Here is a 21,228-nt window from a genome sequence, read left to right on the forward strand (position 1 = left end):
GGAGGAGGAGGAGGAGGAGGAGGAGGGGGAGGAGGAGAAGGAGAAGGAGAAGGAGAAGGAGAAGGAGAAGGAGAAGGAGGAGAAGGAGAAGGAGAAGGAGAAGGAGAAGGAGAAGGAGAAGGAGGAGAAGGAGAAGGAGAAGGAGAAGGAGAAGGAGAAGGAGAAGGAGAAGGAGAAGGAGAAGGAGAAGGAGAAGGAGAAGGAGAAGAAGCAGAAGCAGCCGCCATAGAGCTTTTGGGGCAAGTGCTAAAGTGTCCCCCTAATGCAATGCTGGTGCTTCCGCATTGCACTAGAATGTCATCACACAAACACACCGATCGCTACCCCCTGTACCCGCCTCTCCAGATTTCTTGCCGGTTGCCAGGAGGGATATGGCTGATTGCCAGGAGGGGCCATAGAGTTTTGGGGGCAAGTGCTAAAGTGTCCCCCTAGTGTGATGCCGGCACTTCCGCATTGCACTGGAAGTGATGTCATTGCACACACACACACACCAATCATCACTCCCTGCACCCACCTACCTAAAAGTAACTACTATGGGCACAAAAGGCTAGTTCTGCATGGGTGATAGAGCTGATATTGGGTAGCTGTGCCATCAACCTACTCCAGCTTTGGATGACCTTCCATAATAAAACAATTTATTATATATTTTCTTTCTGGAAAGTCCCAAAGTTTCCTACCATATTAAGAATTGTTAGAATAAATCTTCTGGCTGCATCTGCTCCATGATAAGAAACCATAGCTGGATCTGCAATGACTACAGTCTCCACATTAAATTCTTGAGGTAATTTATAGGAATATCTTTTTCCTCGTCCACCTTCTGCTCCTTTTTGACCCTTGGATTTTCTTTTCTCTGCAACAGAAATGCAACACAATTATGTATACTTTATTCATTTTTACCAGATGGGAGTTGCTAATGTTATTTTTGAACATTTTGTTATTGAATATGATTGAAATATTTTTAAAAGAGTATACAGCATGAATAAATCTAATGTTAAATCTCCTGAACGTTAAACCTTCTGATTCAGTCTGATTGTATAATTGAAACAACAGCTCATTCTAGTCAATATTTCTTTTAAAGAAAATTCATGAACAACTTTGCCCTACAAATAACCCACCGGTCTCAGAATCTATTTTGTCATATACCCTTGACTGAAGAATGGTACACTCCTTCTATTTGGGATGGTCGTCCTCTTACACCTAGCACGCAGCTTCGAGAGGGACGCACATGGAGCTGTGAGGGAGGTAGGGGACACCTGCCTAGCCAGCCAGATCAGCCGAATCAACCCTGGTGATCAATGGAGTGACAGATGTTGCAGCGAGATCACCCTCACATCCTATCTATTTTGTCTATATACTAAATGTTCAATGTTCAAGCACATATTAAAGATCCGATGTGTGCTTGCTTTCTTCGGCTTTAACGTATGAAGTAACTACTAATGTTTTTCATCATGGGTATTCCAAAGAAACATGCACCATGAAGTTGGTCTAGTCACAGTTCCCCTCAGAGCATATCTAATGTGAGTATGAAATTTAAAACACACATACACACATACACACACTCACACAGAAAACTAGGAGGCTGCTTTCCATGTTAGAGATTAGAGGTGGGTATAGACAGAACCTAATTTGAATTCCGAACTGGGCACAATATGAATTTCAAACTCATCTTCACTTTTCCTTCAGTTATAAAATGCTATAAATGGAATCTTTGATTTCTTGGAAACCACTTTATACAAATTCACATTGTTACACAGTTGTTCAGAAGGGGTAGAAAGAATATTAATAAAATGTAATGCAGTATTTTCCATTCTTCCATCCCATGACTCTTGCAAACCTAAAATCAACAGTTAAATTTGTTGCCAAAACAAAAATGCAGGTTAAATCTTTCTAAAAGTGTGATAAAATGTTAGAAAAAAATACTTTCACTCTATTAGTTTTGAAAGTATTTTAATGTTGGTGTATCTGGAGTGCCCTGACCTGGAGGGCCCAGGCTAGCCTGATCTCATCAGATCTCAGAAGCTAAGCAGGGTCAGTCCTGGTTAGTATTTGGATGGGAGACCACACCAGGGTTGCTGTGCAGAGGAAGGCACTGGCAAACCACCTCTGTTAGTCTCTTGCCATGAAAATCCCAAAAAGGGGTTGCCATAAGTCGGCTATGACTTGACGGCACTTTACACACACACACACACACACACACATCTGGAGTACTTTGTAGTTTTTGTAAAGTTTTATTTATAAAAAAAAGACTATTATGTACGGTATACAACTGTCACATTTAATAGGCTTCTTCCATTTCAAGAGATTACTGATTTCACCAACATTCTGTATTTAAAATTGCTTTGCTTCCCTTTGGTCTCTCAGTAGGAATCTTTGAAAAGTGAAGAGCCTCTTTAAGTGCAACCACTGCATACAGAATAAGTACAACACAGACCACACAGATGAGAGAGGAAACAAGTAAGGTTCTGTATGTGGGAGGCTTAAAAACAATAATGAAACCTCCTCAAATATGTTACTTCAGTATTCCACTTATTTCTGTGACTTAAACATGTTAAAAAATGAACAAATACTATTTGCTTTTGGTAAAAGAATAAATGGGTTTAAAAATTCACTGTTTACACTGAGGTTTCATATACAGGGCAATATGGCCATACCTGCCACTTCTGAAAATCCAAGAGAAGAAAAGTCATCTTTAGAGCACCATCCTATGCCTACTCAGAAATAAGCCCCACTCTTTTCAATGATGCTTATTCCCTTGTAGGCACTTTTGGATTTATTAGCTTCAGAGGTTCTTGCACAAACCAGTAAGTGATATGTAGAACGCACCTGATCATGGTCCCTACAGACAACCTTCTGAATGTTGAGCAGAAAGTCCTAGCAAACCTAACGTGCATAAGGTGTGTCTGTGTGCCTGAAGGCTTTGATCTTGACCCACTCAACTTCCCACTTCTAAGAAATAAAATGAGGAAGAAACATATCATAACTAAAGCAAAAGGGAAATTAATGGTCAATGCAGAAGGAAGAATGATCTCATTCAAATTAGGAATTGGCAAGTCTGTAACCTGTCCTTTTGGGAACCTATTAGGAATCTCAGTTTTAAACACATTTACCTGGAAGATTTTCTGTCTTCAACTAAGTTTATTTCCAAGTAAAGCAGTATTTGGCCATTATTTTTAAACAGGATCAGAAGTTATCAGTATCTGGCACCTAGAAGTAAGTTCCATTGAGTTCAGTGAAACTTATTTTCAAAAAAGTGTGTTTAAGACAACAGTCTTATCTACAGGTAACTAAAACCATTTAAGTTAATTTACACAGGATTGGAGAGCTTGCCATTTTAAGTAAGAGGACAGATTAAGGGGGAAAATGCAACTTTGTTCTTATAAAGAGTACCTACTGATTTAAAATATGTTAGCAGATATTACATTACCAGTAAGAACAGCACAGTACTGACTGTGAGAAGTTGGCTTTTCATTGACACTTTCATGTATGGATCTTTTACGTCTGTATACACGGTGTGCATGACCTGTCACAGCTAAAGTGTGATTGAGTGGTTCAATAAATATGAAGTCCTCATTTATCTGCAAAAAGCCCATCTGCAGAAGGAAACAAAATGAACAGATATGGTATGTTATTTAAAGATGATGCATTATACTAAAATATTTTAAAATTATTTCTTAATATTAAAATCTGTGGTTTGAAGACTTGCTGCAACAGCAAGCAAATGCTCACAGAGTGTCCTTCCTGCTGCTTTATTGATACAACATCTCAAACCATGATGATTGAGCAGACAGGCAGAGCAGCCCAGATGTAAGACAACATTCCCTATCTGATTCAGGAAAGATGACCATCCTGTTTTATCAGACACTTTATTTCAAAACACTAAAATAAACTTCATTTACTTTGACTTAATCTGTGTGGGTGGGCGGCTGCATGCCAGTAGCAGATGCATAGTGAAATATCTGTAATGTTGAAAACATGTTTAGGGATAGTCAAGATGTCATTGAAATATGTACCTCCCAAACTATACATTAGTTTCATAATACAAGTTATCATACTTTTTTTTAAATAAGAAAACTCTTTAATAAAATAGCTTGTATAGAAAGGGGCTAAGGGTACTTCAAATGTTACTTTTCATCCTGCATGGAAATAATCTCTGTGTGGGAAAACACAGATGTATATTATACTGTTTGAAATACAACAGATGTGCTTTTTCAGCTGTAAGTGCAGAGGTAAGGAAATCCATGCATGCATAAGTTATTCAAATTCATTTGCTTGTGACAGAAAAGTAATAATGCCATACTTTAGTGACAGTACACTTCACTGATATATTACATAGATACTCTAGGTACAAAAAGTATCTGAATGCAGGAACCAAGAACTTTTGACAAGGTCTTCAGTTGTTAACATTTACATATACTTTCAAGGACTCTGGGTGTGCATTGTTTTCTTTTTAAAAAAATCTGTGATCTGAAGAGGTAGACTAAACTCCAACCTTTCATTTGTTAACCAATTTAAACCATGCAAGTATCCTTTATGCGAGGTCATTGTCTGCCTTTTGGTCTTTTTAACAAGAAAATGTACATTTATGGAATACATTTTTGTACCCCACCCCCAACTTGAAGTCTGAGGCTTAGAACAAAAGTATCACAAACAGAGCAAAGCACAATGAACAGGACTGCCTTGTCTACAGTCTTGCAATGAAGTCCACTGAGTTCTGCTCCTGGGTGTTAGGGGACCCTCACAAATGGCCTGGCAGTGAAATGGGGATCTACAGTGGGAAGAAGGGATAAGCATAAATTGCCTCTGTTCCTTTCTCAGCATGTGTGCTGTTTCACCAGTGGAAAAAGACCTTCGGATCCAACCTTGAAGAGATCGATTTTCCGGATCTTAAACAAATCTGGGTACTATTGTTCCAACGTTGGTAATTCTCTGGACAGTAATGGGTTTGCCCATGAGACTTGGGAGACTTGGTTCAATCCCATAGGAAGCCATGATGAAAGTCAACAGGTAGCATTAGACAAATAAGCTTAAGCTGTCTCACGGCCTTAAAACACACTGCATCTGACATATCAATGAAAAGGAACAAGGTGTCTTCGAATGATTTCTCACATGTTGTAAGTCTTTTTTTAATTTCCTTCAAAAAAAAAAGAACAGAAAAGAACAGAGAGAAAAAACTTAAGAAGAATATACGTAAAAACAAAAATAGAATAACAGTGGTGGCATATCCAGACATAAGTTTCTATAAATGGTTTCCAAATATCTAAAAATAACAGTCTTCATCAAAAGGTGCATATACTCAGGCAGCCTACTTAGTGCCTGTAATACAGTCCATCCCTTCTCACTGTTTATAGTGTATGTTATGTGTAGGCTGCCACCACCCATGTAGATCTACAGTCTATACAATCTATACAAGTATGCCTTAATTTAGCAGTGTAGAATGGGGACTTACTATCTCAGTGCTTGCTACCTAGTTTGCTCTAACTTAGCATATGCAATAGTTGTTATGAATGGGAGGGGGCTCTGATGCTAAAATAATATAAACATATTTGCTGGAAAGGATAATCAACTCCCCAGCTCCACTAATAGAGCAGAGTGGCAATTTTAGTATAATGTATGACTTGGGGGGAGGGAGAAATAGGATAGAGGCAGTGAAGTATTAGCTTGCTGTACCTTTTCTCTGGTGGAAGATCCTGCTTTCATCTCTACTGTGCTAAGACCCAAAAGTACCAACACCAAATGGGGTGGTGGTGAGGCCAGTAAATTTCTGCTCTATAACTGGGAATATTATTAGTGAATAGTTTTAGCAGCAGAAACTGAAGAGCAAGTCCTGAAGATTTCATTGGTTCTAACTAGAGAAAGCTATCAGCCTTTAGCTATGTAAAAGGGGCATGTATCCATGTACCCTTTGTTTAGTCCTGGAACACTTGTGGGGAGTAAGCTTCAGTAAGATCACCCAAAGGAGGGAAAGGGCTGGCTCATCCTTTCAGACAAGGAGGATGGGGGGATTTTCAGCAGATATTATAGGTAGTATTGCTTTGTGTTTGTATTCTCCAGTAAATTATTATTATTATTTCATTTGTACCCCACCTTTCTCCCCAATGGGGACCCAAAGAGGCTTACATCATTCTCCTCTCCTTCATTTTATCCTCACAACAGCCCTGTGAGGTAGGTTAGGCTGAGAGCATGACTGGCCCAAGGTCACCCAGTGCGCTTCCATGGCACAAGTGGTGATTCAATTTGGAGCTTAGGAAATCTCCAGTTTTTAGAAGCTACTCAAAATAAATTTTCCCACCTTCTGTTGCCTGCTCCTTCCTCAATATCTTCAGCTTAAGGTCAGAGTAGAATTATCTCTGCCCTCAATAACAACCTTGGTTTATAAACCATTCATTAACTGCTGGCTGAAAATTATCTTTCGTACATCTCCAAGCCTTATGGAGAGATGAAGTGGCGTGGTTTTGTACTGAGGTTAGTGGCTATCCTTGGATTCTCAGAAGACTACTTGAGAAGCCTTGGCTTCCATTCAGCCAAACTTTGAGTAAAATAAAGATTGTTAGGCCACAGTGCTCAAACAGATGTTGGATTAGCAGGAATCTTGAGAACAAGCCTCCTTTACAGGAAGTTACTTCCTTCTCCCCTGACTCTTCTAGCGTACTTTACTGGCATAATGAATTATGAGTACAGAAAGGCTTTCACTAAGGCACGCCTATATATTGTACTAATTGCAGTTTTAGAAGGCTGTTTCAACGGGATTTAATATAGCAGAAGAATCTGCTCCTGGAACTGTAGGTCCATTGAGGATTTGTCCCATGTCACATTCCAGTGCCCGAGAGTTCAGCGTAGAAGATTTTTGAAGACCATTATATCTTGTTTTCTGGGAAGGTCAGATCAGGACAAATTAGTATTACTACTGGCAGACAGGGATAAATTATTACTTTTCGAATGGCAAAGTTTGTTGTTGCCATCGTAAAGATAAAGATGAAAATGAGGCATGTATAAGCACACTTGGTCTTCACGCCTACTGCTCTATGCTGGGTCATTAGTCATTTAGACTGTAAAGTGGTTTTATTCTGAGATATTTTAAATGTTTTTTTTCTGTATTTTAATTTTTCCTATGAAAATGTCTGGAAATGCCTTGTTTTTATTTTGATGGAATCGTTGTTACTATGGCTTATTTACTGATACAATAAAGACAGACGGAGTAAAAAGGTCAATTTTTTTTAACAAGCTACTGCAAACTCTTTAATGCAAATGCATGTGGATTTATATAGCCTTCAAGACATGAATTAAAAGAGTGGAACCTGATTTATACCATTTTTTCATGATAATTAAACCAACAATGAATTAAACTGACCTAAGTTAATGTACCCTGTAACTGTTGCAACTCTGATAATTAAAACATTCATTGTATATGTACTTTCTGTAACATACTATTTATAAGCAGACAAAATGATGTTCTCTCACAAAGCACTCTATAATTAACTGAATGCTATAGTGCCTTATTATAATAAACTGGTTCCTATGCAAGATCATAACTGTAGTGTACCACAAGGCTCTGTCCTACCTCCATGTTATTCAGTCTTTATGTAAAGCCCTTGATAAAAATATTAAATAGTGTTGGAATCGGCAGTCATCAATATGATGATGACATCCCGCTTTATATTTCTTTATCCAATATCACTAGATGACGCAGTAGAAAGCCACTGCCCTAACTGCTGCAGTTAAGTGACTAAGAGTAAACAAGTTAAAACTGTATCCTGACAAGACAGAGGAATGCTGGTTGGGAAGGCTGAGGTCTTGACCCTATGGTTCCTTCTACTGTGGGGTTCAGCTGACCCTTGCTGACTGTGTTAAGAGCCTATTAAGAGCCTAGCTTTCTTCCATCTTCACTCAGCCCAGAAGATACCTCCCTACCATGATCTAATTATGTGGATCCATGTTATGGTGACCTAGAGACTAGATTACTGTAATGCCCTTTACATGGGTCTGTCCTTGAAATCAACTAAAAAAATCCAGTTGGTACAGAATGCAGCATCTCAGTTACTATTGGAAGCTAGGCAGTGTATGCATCTTACATAGGGTTGCCAGGTGGGTGGTTTCAGCAGGCAATTGCTCGGCAATCCACACGGCTGCTCCAGAGCAGCAATCGCACATGTGCATAGCCATTCGCAACACAATTACGTCATCCAGTTTGAGTGCTGTAGCATCTGCGGCAATGCGGCGTTTCCCGGGATAAACCCGGAAATGATGTCATTGTGTGTGCGTGGCTGCATGCACGCAGTCACCCCAGACCTGCCCCTGAAAACCTCCTGCTGATTGAGAGGTGGGACCTGGCAACCCTAATATTACACCCATTCTTCAGTCACTCTGTTGGTTACCTATCAATTACCAGCTTCAGTTCAAGGTACTGTTATCACATACAAAGCCATTCATGGCCTTGGGCCGTCATATCTGCAGGACCACCTCTCCTGCTATGTTCTTCCATGACAGCTTCACTCATCTGCTTGTACATATTCACATGCACTTTCTTAAAATGGCACCCTGCAAATGGGTAAGATTGATAGCTCCCTCTACATGTGCATTCTCTGTTGTGGCCCCCATCTTGTGGAATGGCCTGCTTGAGAAGGTCAATTCTGTTATTCTGCAAATAGTGTAAAACAGAATTATTCAGAAAGGCATTTTTGTAAATGGAAAAGGGATATCGTATAATGGAACAGTTCAGGAAGGTGTTTTTATAATGTCATAGAATTGTATATGCCACTCCAGCATAGGTATTATCTTGTTGTGACTGAACGATTTCTACTTTTACGATGCCAATTGTTTTGCATTGTTTGATACATCATATCTGATACTTTTTGCCTTTTTAACTTCTGTAATCTCAGTCCTATTGCATTGTTTATTGGATGTCTTATGCTACTTGACTGCATAATTGAAAAAGTGGACTATAACAAAGAAATAAAAGCTTTGATGTGCCACTTACACCATGCCAAAACTGCTTCCTATCCCATTCTGCCCAATGCCCATTTCTCTCCTTTACCTGCTGTGGCAAACAGGACTCCAGTGTTAGATCCTACACCTTGATTGCCTAGTGCAGGGATGGGGAACCTCAGGCCCGGGGGCCATATGCAGCCCCCGAGGACATTTTTTGTGGCCCTCGGGAGCTCTGGGGCCCTGCCGTGTAGGCTGGGGCCTGGTCGCGTGGGGCCGGCGTGCGGGTATGTGTGTGTGTGGGGGGGGGGGAGGCTTTTCTCTCTTTTCTTCCTCTTTTTCTGTCACTCTCTCCCTCTTTCTCTGTCTCTTTCGTTGTCTCCCTCCATCCATTTCTTTTTTGCCCTCCGTCCTTTTCTTTCTTTCTCCCCCTCTCTTCATTTCTTTCTCGCTTTCTCCCTCCTTCCCTTGGCGCCTCATTTGCTCGGGCCCACTACTGGCTGCCCCCCACCTGGGAGGGGGGAGGGGGCGCCCTGCAAGCCTTTTCTGTGTGGCCTCCCCAGGGTTGCCAACCTCCAGGTGGTGGCTGGAGACCTGGCAACCCTAGCCTCTCCCCCCCACCAGGAGATCTACACCTGGTATGGCCCCTGAATTATGTCATAAATGTGCAAATGGCCCTTGGCAGGAAAAAGGTTCCCCACCCCTGGCCTAGTGAAACTGAGGTCATATAAAAGCCCTGAAGAGAGCAAAGAGAAAATTCTCCTTTCAGTCTGCTAGTGACAGCACCAGAGTTCTACCTCCACTTTTAACAGCCAGTAAGTTTAGCATTTTTTTACCAAAAAATGCATATTGTATAACATTTTGCATTATGAACTGGATTGTTCCAATCTAAGGAAATCTTAAAATAACAATTCACCATTCATTAAATAGCACTTCTAGCAATGTGTGCAGTTTTTACACTGTGCTGCAACTTAAGTTCTGTACTTGTTCTCAAATAAGAGCATAATTTGCAGGGTAGCTCTAGTTCCAGGCACTAAAGTACCTGGCTTCTCCCAAGAGGTGCCCCACCAAGCAGTGCTGGCCTCACTTGACCCAGCACTGCTTTGAAGATCTGGTGAGAGTCCAAGGTAGCACAGCTGAGGTCATTAAATAAGCACATGCAAGCACTGGAAGATAGTCACTTTAAAAAAAATGAAGTCACTTAACAAGTTGGCTTTGGACACACTTCTACATTTTTGGATATGAAACTCATTCAGAAAATAATTTTGACTTAAGTACTGGTGAACCCAAGAAAAACATTGTGTAATACAGAGCATGTGCCTCAAAATTCATTTTGTCAACTGCATACAAAGAAATGGGCCACTAGCAACTTAAAGGCTGTGAAATAAATAGTGCTGTAACTGCATAGCCCTGTAACTATCTGGGGAAATATTTTTTAAGGTTCTTTACTCCCAGATAGTTCTTTTGTAAATTTTAGAGAAGGTAATAAAGAACATACAAATAGTCATACTCAATGATGGCACGTCTATTATCCAGTATCCTGGTTCACACAGTAACAACTACATGCTTCAACAAGTCCTAGCAGCAGGGTACCGAGGCCAAAGTCTCCCTCTGCTATTGCCCTCTACCACTGTACTCAGAGGAGTACAGCCTCTGAAAATGGAGATTTCTTATGAACATTTCATTTGTGAATTTGTCCAGGATCCTTCCAAACAATCTAACTACTGACCACCACTACATTCTGTGGCAGTGAAACCCACAAATCAATTACTTAATGAATCAAGCAGTATTTCCTTGTGTCTGTCATCAATCTAGAGCCATCATTGGGTAACCAGAAGTTCTAAGATTATGAGAGAAGTAGCTGCACTGGATCCAGACTGAATTCCAGATCAAGTTCAAGGTTCAGGTTTTAACCTTTAAAGCCCATAAGTCTGGGACCATTATATCTTCAATACAAACTTATTAGAGATCCCTGGCCCCAAGAATGTCCTGCTGCTTAGTGGAACTCTCTGTATAAGGAGACCCAGGCCCTGTAGGACCTAGCTGGGTTGTGAAAGGCCTGTAAGACGGAGTTCTGTTCCAGCAGGCCTGTGGTAGAGGTCAGTGACAGTGTTATCAAGATACTAGCCTCCCTTTCCTTCCCCCTCTCCTTCCCTTCCCTGTGGCCCTCCCTGTTCCCCATTGGTCCTTTATGCCTTTCCTATTCCTTAATATGTTTTAATTTGTGGTCCATTGCTCCTTCCCCGTGATATGATACTATTGCCACAGGGATGTCTGGGAATTATTTTGGCACTATGAATTAGAATTAGATAAATTAGATTATTTAAAGTTGACATTCAGTGTTGTTATAATCTTTTATGTCTATGGCTAAATGTATTTATTGTACTGTATTTTAAAACTAGTCTTTTTATTATGTTAGCAGCCCTGAGCCTGGCATTGCTGGGGGGAGGGTGGGATAAAAATAAAAATGTATATTAATTATTATTATTATTATTATTAACATCATCCTCCTCCTCCAAGGAATACCAGGGGCATAACGTGGAGGCAGGCAATGGCAAACCACCTCTGAATGTCTCTTGCCTTGAAAACCCTATGGGGTCACCATAACTCAGTTATGACCATACACTCACAAGAAAATCGGACATGAGTCACCAACCCCATAGAAACATACAGCTGGAATGGACCTCAAGGTTCATCTAGACCAATCCCCTGCACAATGCATGAAATTCACAACTGCCTCCCCACACTCCCCCAGTTACCCCTGCTCTATGCCCAGGGATATGTATGTGTAATACCTGGAAGTACGGCATATAGATTCTGCATGTACTGCACACATGACAGGAAACAAAAACTTCTTTGAAATATTAAAGGAAGAAAAAAGAGAGGTACTGCATGTTGCTGATGGCAGGACTGTAGAAATAGCAGGTGTTGGGTCAGGGACTTTGAGATGCAAACTTCCAAATGAAGAAATTCAAGAAATCCTAATAGCAAAGTGTTTTTATGTGCCAGCCTTGAAGTCTAACCTGATTTCTGTGAGTGTTCTTACTGAAAAAGGCATGAATGTGTCTTTTAGAAAAGAATGTGTTATTGAAAAGGACAAAGAAATAATTGCAATAGCTAAGAAAAGAGATGGACTGTATGTACTGGAAACATGCGAGCAGGTAGCAAGCTTTGCCAATGCAAAGGAAAGTTGCAAGCACAGATATTTTTTGTTAATTTGGCACCGGCGTTTTGGTCATTGTGATGCAAACGCAATAAACCAGCTGCAAAGCAATGACTTAACAAAAGGGATGAAATTTACAAAATGTGCTTTTGAAGAAAAATGTGTATGCTGCATTAAAAACAAGGCAACACGACCAAGTTTCAAGGGCAAAAGAACTGAGAAAAATGAAGCAAGAAAGCCATTAGACTTGGTTCATAGCGACTTATGTGGCCCAATGAAAATTGCGACACCTAGTGGCAACAGATATATTCTCACCTTCATTGATGAATACTCCAAGTATACCATGACTTACTTGATCAGAGAGAAAAGTCAAGTGTTTGAAAAGTTTAAAATGTATGTGGCACTGGTTAGTAATAGATACCAGAGAAAACCACTAGTACTACGCACTGACAATGGAGGTGAATACGTAGGACATGAAATGAAGAACTACATGTCTGAGCAGGGGATCCAGCATCAAGTCACAGTGCCTTTCACACCAGAGATTAACGCAGTGACAGAGAGAAAGAATCGCTCTCTCACTGAAATGAGCAGATGCATGCTTTTTGAAGCAAGACTACCTGAGAAATGTTGGGGAGAAGCAATAAATACTGCTACCTATTTGCAAAATAGACTGCCTACCAAAGGTGCAAGAAGTACCCCTTTTGAACTATGGTTTGGATACAAACCCAATGTCAATCACATTAAGGTTTTTGGATCAAAAGCCTACAGCTATGTTCCTAAAGAAAAGAGGTCCAAGATGGATCTGAGAGCAGAAGAAGGAATTGTTGTGGGATGTGCACAAGGAAGTAGAGGGTACCAGGTCCTCAATCCAAAGACTGAAACAATAAAAATTTGCCATGCTGTTTATGTTGATGAAAGAAAGAAGATGTGAGTGACAAGCACTGACAAAGGAAGATGAAGAACAGCACCTACAAACAACAAAATTCTACATTATGGACCACGAACCTGACACAAATGAAGAGCCAGAAGGGGCCACAGAGCCAGAAGGGGCTACAGAAGCCGAAGAGTCAAGCATCAGGCAGGCAGTCAGAACAACCAAAGAGATTCCACCAAACAGACTTTCCTATTTGGCTAGAACAGAGACTGTATCTGAGCCTTCCACATGGAAAGACATGATAAGAAATATGCAAGAGGAAGGGCTTGTCGAGTTGAAATATTGCTGCACAGAGAAAATGATTGCAGATATACTTACAAAGCCTCTCCCAAAAGACAAGTTTAAAGGTCTATGCCAGAACCTCAATCTTGTAGACTTTGTACGCTAGACCTTGAGAAGGGGTGTCCCGCACCTGGGCAAGCCCCGGCGACGGGACTATCCGGCGGCACACATCCCGGGCGGGAAGGCCGTCGGTCCCTGGTCGGGGGGCGGAGCCGGCTATATAGCAGGGAAACAAGGCCGGTACACAAGGAGGTTGGTGACATGTTGCTTGCACAACAGCCAAGCCTAAATGATGGCTTAAATAACTTCTGCTGCTGCTGTAGCAGAGCCAGCTGATACGGATGAGTTCACAGGTGGTGCTTCAGCCCTGCTCTTTCTCATCACTGCTACTGAGGAGGTTCCTCTGTAAAGCCTTCAGCCTAGCACTCTGCCGTCTCTGCTGCATTGGCAGACGGACCTGTTTTCTTCTCTGCTCCAGTGGCCTTGGCGAGGCCTCTGGAGACACTGCATGTTGCAAGGTGTCAGGTCCAACTGGAGTCCTTGAGCTGGCAGGCTGCAGGAATGGTGAGTCATCTCCTGACTTTGGCTGATCCTCTATTCTGGCAGGCTGTAGGCCCTGTGGTTGTTCCTGTGGGACTTCTGCCTGAGGATGTCCCTCTGTTCTGGCTTCTATTTCCTCTTCGTCAGAGGAGGTCTCTGCAGGCTGACTCATGACAATTTCCTTCAGATAAAAGGCCTTTCGGTCATAGCACTAAAACTGTGGAATTCACTCCCCATGGAGATTCATCTGTCTACCTCTACCATTAACTTCTGCCAGTAGGTGAAGACTTCTTTTTTTGCTTCTTGTGGTGTTCCCTTACCGATCTTCCTTCCTGTTAATGTTTTAATTGCTGTTTATGCATCTACACACAGGGAACCCACAAGGACTTGTAGGGGGAGTACCTCATTTCCCCCTATATCGCTCCCCCCATACTACTACTTCTTTCCCTGGCATTCCCCATATCATCTCCTTTTTCCTACAGTCCTTCCCACCTACCATCTTTCCCTGCCCCCTTACTCTTCAGCTTTATTTATTATTTAATTTATTTATATTGTGCCTTTCTCCTCTATAGGGACCCAAAGTAGCTTATATTGTTCTTCATTTTTTCCTCTCAACAACTCGGTAAGGTAGGTTATAATGGGACTGAATACACAGCAGGGAGGGTATTAGAACCTAGGTCTCCTAGTTTGTATACTATACCGGCTGCTATTGAATACCAGTGAGTTAGCACATGGGTGAGTTGTATGGCAGTGAATCCCTTTGTGGTTGCTGTTGGCCCTGGCAAGTCCTCCCTCCAGGGTAAAGGGGGACAGCAGGGGTGGTCTGCAAGACCAAACGATCCCTGCAAAGTGCTCTGCCCCCTGCCTTTCACTGACAGAAACTAAGCCTGAAAGGCTAGCAATATTGTTGGGGTATGTTTTCAATAAATAAATACTTTGTTTTTGGCACCCTCGTTATTCCATTTGGAAGCTTTTGGTTACCATATGTGGACAGATGAATGCAATTGAAAGAGACTAGGACTATACAATTTAAAAAACTGGCTTTTTTGGTTGCTCATCTAAATTGTTCCCAAACAACTATGCAACCAAATAACATGGCCTCTGTCTCAAGATGCAAGCAGAGGTAGAATTTTCAATTTGACAGAACCATAGAGATTTGAGATACTAACGAAAATTATGCAGATGAAACACTTTGTTGCCCTGCCTGCACAAACAATAACTTTTAATGGCATTATAAAGAAATTATATCTTAAAGATCCACAGCTATTTTTTATCAAGTAAATAACGTCTCAGGGTTCAGTTTCCAAGGTCTCATTTGTATGAACAGTTGCTACACTGTAGTTAGTTATATACTTTTCTCACTGAAGCCATAAGTACAAACTTTGTGTACAATCCTTCAAAATGCATTTAGAATGTACACCACACATTAAAACATTTGTGGAATACAGCTGCACAGGAAGTACTAAGGAACATTAACATACCATCACAAATTTAAACGAAATCGCTCTATGAAGGCTATTAATGTGGGAATCCATCCTTTCATATACACAGCTGGCCCCAAAACCATTTGGTTTTCAAGCTTCCCTAAAGTATAATTTTAAAAAATCAATTTCACTTCAAACATTTGAAGGAGAACAAAAAATTCAAAAGGGTGAAGCATTTTGCCTCTCCCCTGTTAGCTTCCCCCTTCCAAATAAGTGATGGAGTAAATTAATGAAGGGAAAGCTTACTAACACAAATCCCAAGATGTCAGACATGGGATCCGTAGTTTTTCTGTCTTCTGACCCGAATCAGGAGTCAGAAGAAAAACTACAACCCTTCTCCTTGGTGGTCATCTCCTGCAAAGAAGTATGAGACTGTTCCTTTGTCTTTCAATACACTTCAATAGCCTTAGAAAACCACAAATCCCATAGTCCTGGGAAGAAGATAATTTTCCAAAGGATGCTTAAGAGTGTCATTTCAAACTGAGAAGCCCAGCCACATGGTGTTTGTGTCTAGAGAATCCTCTCATGCTTCAGGTCATAGTGGCAGTGGTACAGTAGGCTGATTGGTAGCCTGGTTGAACTCCATTTAGGTAGATGTGGCGCCAAAAGGATTCTCACCCAACTCAAAAAGGAATGAGTTTTTTAAAAATGGGGAATTTGTATTAAAAAGACAACCCAGTTTGAAGTTTGCATCCTTCATTAGCAAAGGTAGTACAGAAATTGTTTGAGCCTCTTAGGAAGGAGATTCACTCAAACAGTTAGACAAGCAGTCTCCATATTGTTGTGTTTAAAGTGGTCATGCAATTCTGCAAGCCTGAAGAAGGAAGAGAACAAAAATAAACAGTCTCATAAGAATATTACCAGAATAAGACTGCATTCCTATATACTCTTAGGGTAGTAAGTCTCACTGAACTTGTGGGGCTTACTTCTGATGAACAAACATTATCACCCAACACTTAATAAAGCTGTAGAATTCTCTAACATAAGATGTGGCAATGGCTGCTAGGTTAACTGGGAGGATAAAATGGAGGGAATCAATTAATGATTATGAGCTTTGAGTGCTAAACTAGCCCCCATGCATATCAAAATAATAGGTGCCAGAAACACAGGATGGCCAATGCCTTCATACTCTGCTTCCAGTTGAGTAGCTGCAGTTGGAAAAAGATGATGACTTGGTAGCACCAGCAAGACACTTCTTCTGTTCACATGTACTAGATTAGGCTAAAAGTACACTCTTTATCCACTATAGTGGAGTGCTACTGCCCACTATAGAGACTAACACTGAAAACCAGGTCAGAAAAGAACTGTGGTGTGTCCTCACACTAATTGCAAATGAAGGATGCTCTTCTTCTTGTGAACAGAAAAATAAAGGCACACCATTCCGAATAACCCGTATTTGATACCATTTGCCTTTATTTACATGAATGCAGCTTGCAGGGGCAGACCAGAAAGGGAAGTTCCCAGTAAGCTGCTGCACTGGAGGATCACCCGCAGCCAGGAACAACCACAGCCAAGCCACTGCAACTGCACCAGTGCTGCAAGACCTGAGCTGCTTGCAGTGCAGGGTCCTTCAGAAACAACAAGCAATATCATCACAGCACTTGCCTCCTCCCACCAGGCCACCAGAAGCAATGGGTGAGCAGATGCCCATCACAGGAACTGCTGGCCAGGTCTGAGGTAAGTGGCCCCTGCAGTGCTGGCTTGTAGCAACCTTGGTGCTACTCTGCTTGGCTTGTTCTTGGGGCCACTTTAACTTCCCAGTCCCTACAACCTATCTTTATAAAAACCCTCTGGTTCATAGAAAAATCTGTCAATTGAAAAGCAGGGCCTAACTGAATCAATGCTGAAGAAATATAGAAAGAAAAGAGTGCGCAATTTTAAACACAGATTTTAAAAAATGGACAAAAAGTTAAAATGGAGACAAGAATGAGGCAGGACAGAAAACAGGATTACAAACATGACTGAGACCAACTATTGGGAACAGCAAAGAAATGCCAGACTATGGAGACAAGAGCACAAAGAAAATGTATAAAGAAAATATTTTTGCAAAAGGAGGAGATGAGGAAATGGACTGGGAAAATACTAGTACTGCAAGCCTTACCAATCCACCACAAGTGCTGAAGGAAGCAAAGGAACCAGGGTAATATAGGACAGACCCACTGTAGTAACAGGATCTCTCTGTCTGAGTCTGCTCAGAGCTTGAGATACTCCTCCTCTCACTTCTTAGTCGTTCCTCCACTGCAAAGCCAGGTGCCAGGAAACGGCTATCCCTCTTGAGCAGCAGATAGAGCTCCTGAGCAAAAGCTGGTATCCTCAGCAACACCTCATCCCCATCCTCTGAAGTAGGTGACTGAGGTGGGGAAGGTGGTAGCTGAAAAGTAGCATTATATCCCTGAGGAAGAGGAGACCAGTGATAGAACTCCTGAGATTCATATTCATCCTCTGAGCCCTCATCCTCTGAAGCCTCCTCAGCAGGTTGTAGATGTCCATCAGATGACGAAGAAACTGAGCGGACCTCACGGGAGCTGCCCATCACCTGAGTGGATGCAGAAGTCGTGCTAATATTGCCACTGCTATTACCACAGTTTCCATCAGGGCCGCAGCTGCCTCCTGCACCACTTCCCCCAGTGGATTCTTGGTGGACCCTGCTCCATAGTGCTGGGTAGACAATCTCCCACTCCTCAGTTTCTCCCAGAGGTTGCAAACCTGAAGTAAAGAAAGAGGCTGAAATGTGGCAAAACCAGTCTTACGCTAAGCATAATATTTGCCATGTGATACGTCAGTAGAGGTGTGAGATTTAAGCTGCATCAGTCTCATCTTAATGTTCACTTCCTTTGCACCACTGCTTCCCAGCTATTCTCATCCGTATCAGCACCAACACTGCATATATTTATATGCTATACATACTTGCTAGGTTCCAGACAACACATGCTAACTCCTGTCTTAAACAGGGATGAATACATCTATGAGAAAGCCACACCTAAATTGATTTCAGTACAACATACTCTTACGGTGATAAAAATTTTATATTTGTGTATTCTTCTACTTATCATAAAAGCTTCATGTTGCAACAAAATGCTCCCACTGCTAGGAAACAGCTGTAAACCACTATGTTGCACAATAAAACAAGTAATTTGCTATACAAAGAACAAGAAGAGAGACAGATTCTCAATTTTTTCACGACTGGATACTGCACGTGGAAGCAATGATTAGCCATGCAATCCTACAGATAATGCAATCCTGTGCAGTTACTCCAGTATAAGCCCACTGAAATCAGTAACTCTGCATAGGATTGCACCAAGTTATTCTAGTCTAAGCCTATTGATTTCAGTGGGCTTAGGCTGAAGTGATTCCACATAGGATTGTACTATAAATAATGAGTACAGTTTATCAAAATGCTGAATTTTAATGACTGGAGCTCCCTTCTCAGGATAATGTGTGTTCTGTCCCGAACTCATGGAAGTAAGGAGGCACTTGAGAGATGGAAAGAAAGAAAAAACCTTGGTCAGTTACTTTTATAAGTTAGCAAAAAATGTTGTATGCAATATGTGAACTTCCACCAAGCAGACAAATGCTTATTTTCCTCACTGTTATTCTTCCCAGAACACTTACAACAGACCATATGGAGATCTAGACTTCACTGACCTCCACATGGATCACCTATGCACATATATATAGAGACCACTCCGAGGGAATTTGAGCACACATATTCTCAGTGTTATATAAGCCACACCCTGAGGAAACTAATAGACAAAAACATGTTCTTGACAAGTGCTTCAAGCATAAGACATTGTCCTACGGGGGGAATCAGGAGAGGCTGATCATGGAGCACATCACACACTGGCCAGAAAAAGCATTCCCTTTTGTACACAGAGCTTGAAAGCAGAACCTCATTTCAGTCTCAGATAATTTTTAAATACCAGAATGCCACCACATACCTAGTGGGATACTATTAACGAATGTCCATGTTATCTTCTGGCTAACTAGGGAAATTTTACTATGTATGGGTGTGAAAGCTGGGCAATGAAGAGAGCTGGCAGGAAGAAAGTAGACTCCTTTGAAATGTGGAGTTGGAGGGGAGTGTTATGGATACCGTGGACTGCCAAAAAAATAAATCAGTGCGTTCTAGATCAAATCAAGCCTGACCTGTCCCTAGAAGCTAAAATGACTAAACTGAGGCTGTCGTATTTTGGTCACATCATGAGACGACAAGAGTCACTGGAAAAGACAGTCATGCTAGGAAAAGCTGAGGGCAGCAGGAAAAGAGGAAGACCCAACAAGAGATGGACGGACACAATAAAGGAAGCCACAGCCCTCAATTTGCAGGATCTGAACAAGGCTGTCAAAGATAGGACATTTTGGAGGACTTTCATTCATAGGGTCGCCATGAGTCGGAAGCGACTTGACAGCACTTCACACACACACAAACGTTATCTTCTGGCTAACCAGGGAAATTACTGCATCGGAGCATATGCAAAGCGCATTGCCCTCATCACTTCCCCACCACCCCTCTACTGCCCCTGCTGGGTAATGGGCCCCTTCTGGGTAATGGGCCCAGGTTTCCAGATCAGCTCTCCTCACAGACACAGGAAGGGCTGCCCTCAGGAAAAGCCCATGCATGTCCCGAACCCCCCTCTCCAGTCTAACGCCATCCTCACACCTACCCACGTGGCACCCCGCCTCCCCAGCTCCCCAAGTGTCAGCGAGGGCACCCAGTCGGCCCCGGATAAGCAAGCTCCGTGTTCTCCCCCCCCCTCCCTCCCTCCCGGTCTCGTGGGAAAGTCTCTTCAGTTTGGGAGGAAAGTGTGAAGGCCACTTCAAAGCACGCCTTCCTATTGTAAATCAACTATCTGTTCTCAAGGTGCCAATCCTGCCAGAAACCTGTGGCATCTCTAGAAGCCTGAAAGACCCCTGATGTTTTGCATTTCAAAGATGACGCGTAATCAACTCTAGTGTGCGTCCCCTATAAAGATGGCCTGTATTTCCCCCCCATCTGTATTCTGACCTTAAGTTCGTATAGACCTACTGAACCCGTTTGCTTTCTTCATAAAACCTTAACCGAGAGACCCAGCAAGAGGAAACCCTGCGCGGAAAGAAACGAAGGGTGACGCCGGATGGAGGCGAGGAGGCTGGGTTTACCTGCAGCGGTCCCACTTGACAGGAAACACAGCTGGTAAAACAGGCAGCAGAGGCGGCTCAGGCGCATGCCCGCGGTCTTCTCCATCCACGCCTTCGCCCCACACGGAGAGGGGAGAGGGGAGAGGGGAGGGGGCCGAAAGAGTCCCTTTTCCGGGCGGCTCCTGGGCGCGTGGCTGCGGCGCCTCACCAACCGCCGAGAAGCCGCGCGCACCGACGTGGGGCTCGCCCAACGGTCCCTTCCCTGGAGCCCGTGGGAGGGAGGCGAGCGCGCGCCCAGCAAGCCCCTCCGCGGCGGCAGCCTGCCGCTCCGCTTCCCAGGAGGCGCGCGAAAGCCGGAGCCCCGCGGAGGGAAACCGCCTCGGGGGGTCGGGTCAAGCGGCAACCGAGCCCACGGAGGTCAAGGCGAAGCTGCGGAGGGGAGCCCCGGGCTCGCCGCGCGCGGGGAAGAGACGGGGACCCGCTTTGGGGAAGGGACCCCGAGCGAAGCGGCGGCCCGAGGGGGCGAACGGCCGGTTCCCGCGAAGCTGTGCCCACGCGCCCCCAGCAGCGGCCGACGACCGCGCTCGGCCAGCTACACAGAGAGCTCTCCCTGGGTGGGAAGCGGGCGGAGGAGCACTAAAAGGAGAAGGAGCGAGCGCCCCAAACCCCTGCTACTTGGCTCTGATTGGCTGCTGGTGAGGCCTCTATTTGCATAACAACCCCCCCCCCGCGCTCCATTCCCCTCTAATACTTCGCCCGAGGTGCAGGTAAGCATTAGCAGAAGT

General features: G+C 42.9%; 1 protein-coding gene across 1 annotated transcript in view; it reads right to left on the reverse strand.

Annotated features, from left to right (window-relative positions):
• ADAMTS19 (ADAM metallopeptidase with thrombospondin type 1 motif 19) overlaps nt 1-18,009 on the reverse strand; it is a 117,961-nt gene extending 99,952 nt beyond the window's left edge. The window contains exons 1-3 of the mRNA XM_056848030.1: nt 17,427-18,009; nt 3,449-3,590; nt 678-850 (exon numbers count right to left, since the gene is read on the reverse strand). Of these exons, the coding sequence (XP_056704008.1) occupies nt 678-850; nt 3,449-3,590; nt 17,427-17,858 (747 nt within the window). The 5' untranslated portion in view covers nt 17,859-18,009. The remainder of the gene's footprint in view (nt 1-677; nt 851-3,448; nt 3,591-17,426) is intronic.
• Between the last annotated feature and the right edge of the window lie 3,219 nt (nt 18,010-21,228).

The sequence above is a fragment of the Euleptes europaea genome, chromosome 4 (genome assembly GCF_029931775.1).
Source record: "Euleptes europaea isolate rEulEur1 chromosome 4, rEulEur1.hap1, whole genome shotgun sequence".
Taxonomy (NCBI): Eukaryota; Metazoa; Chordata; class Lepidosauria; order Squamata; family Sphaerodactylidae; genus Euleptes; species Euleptes europaea.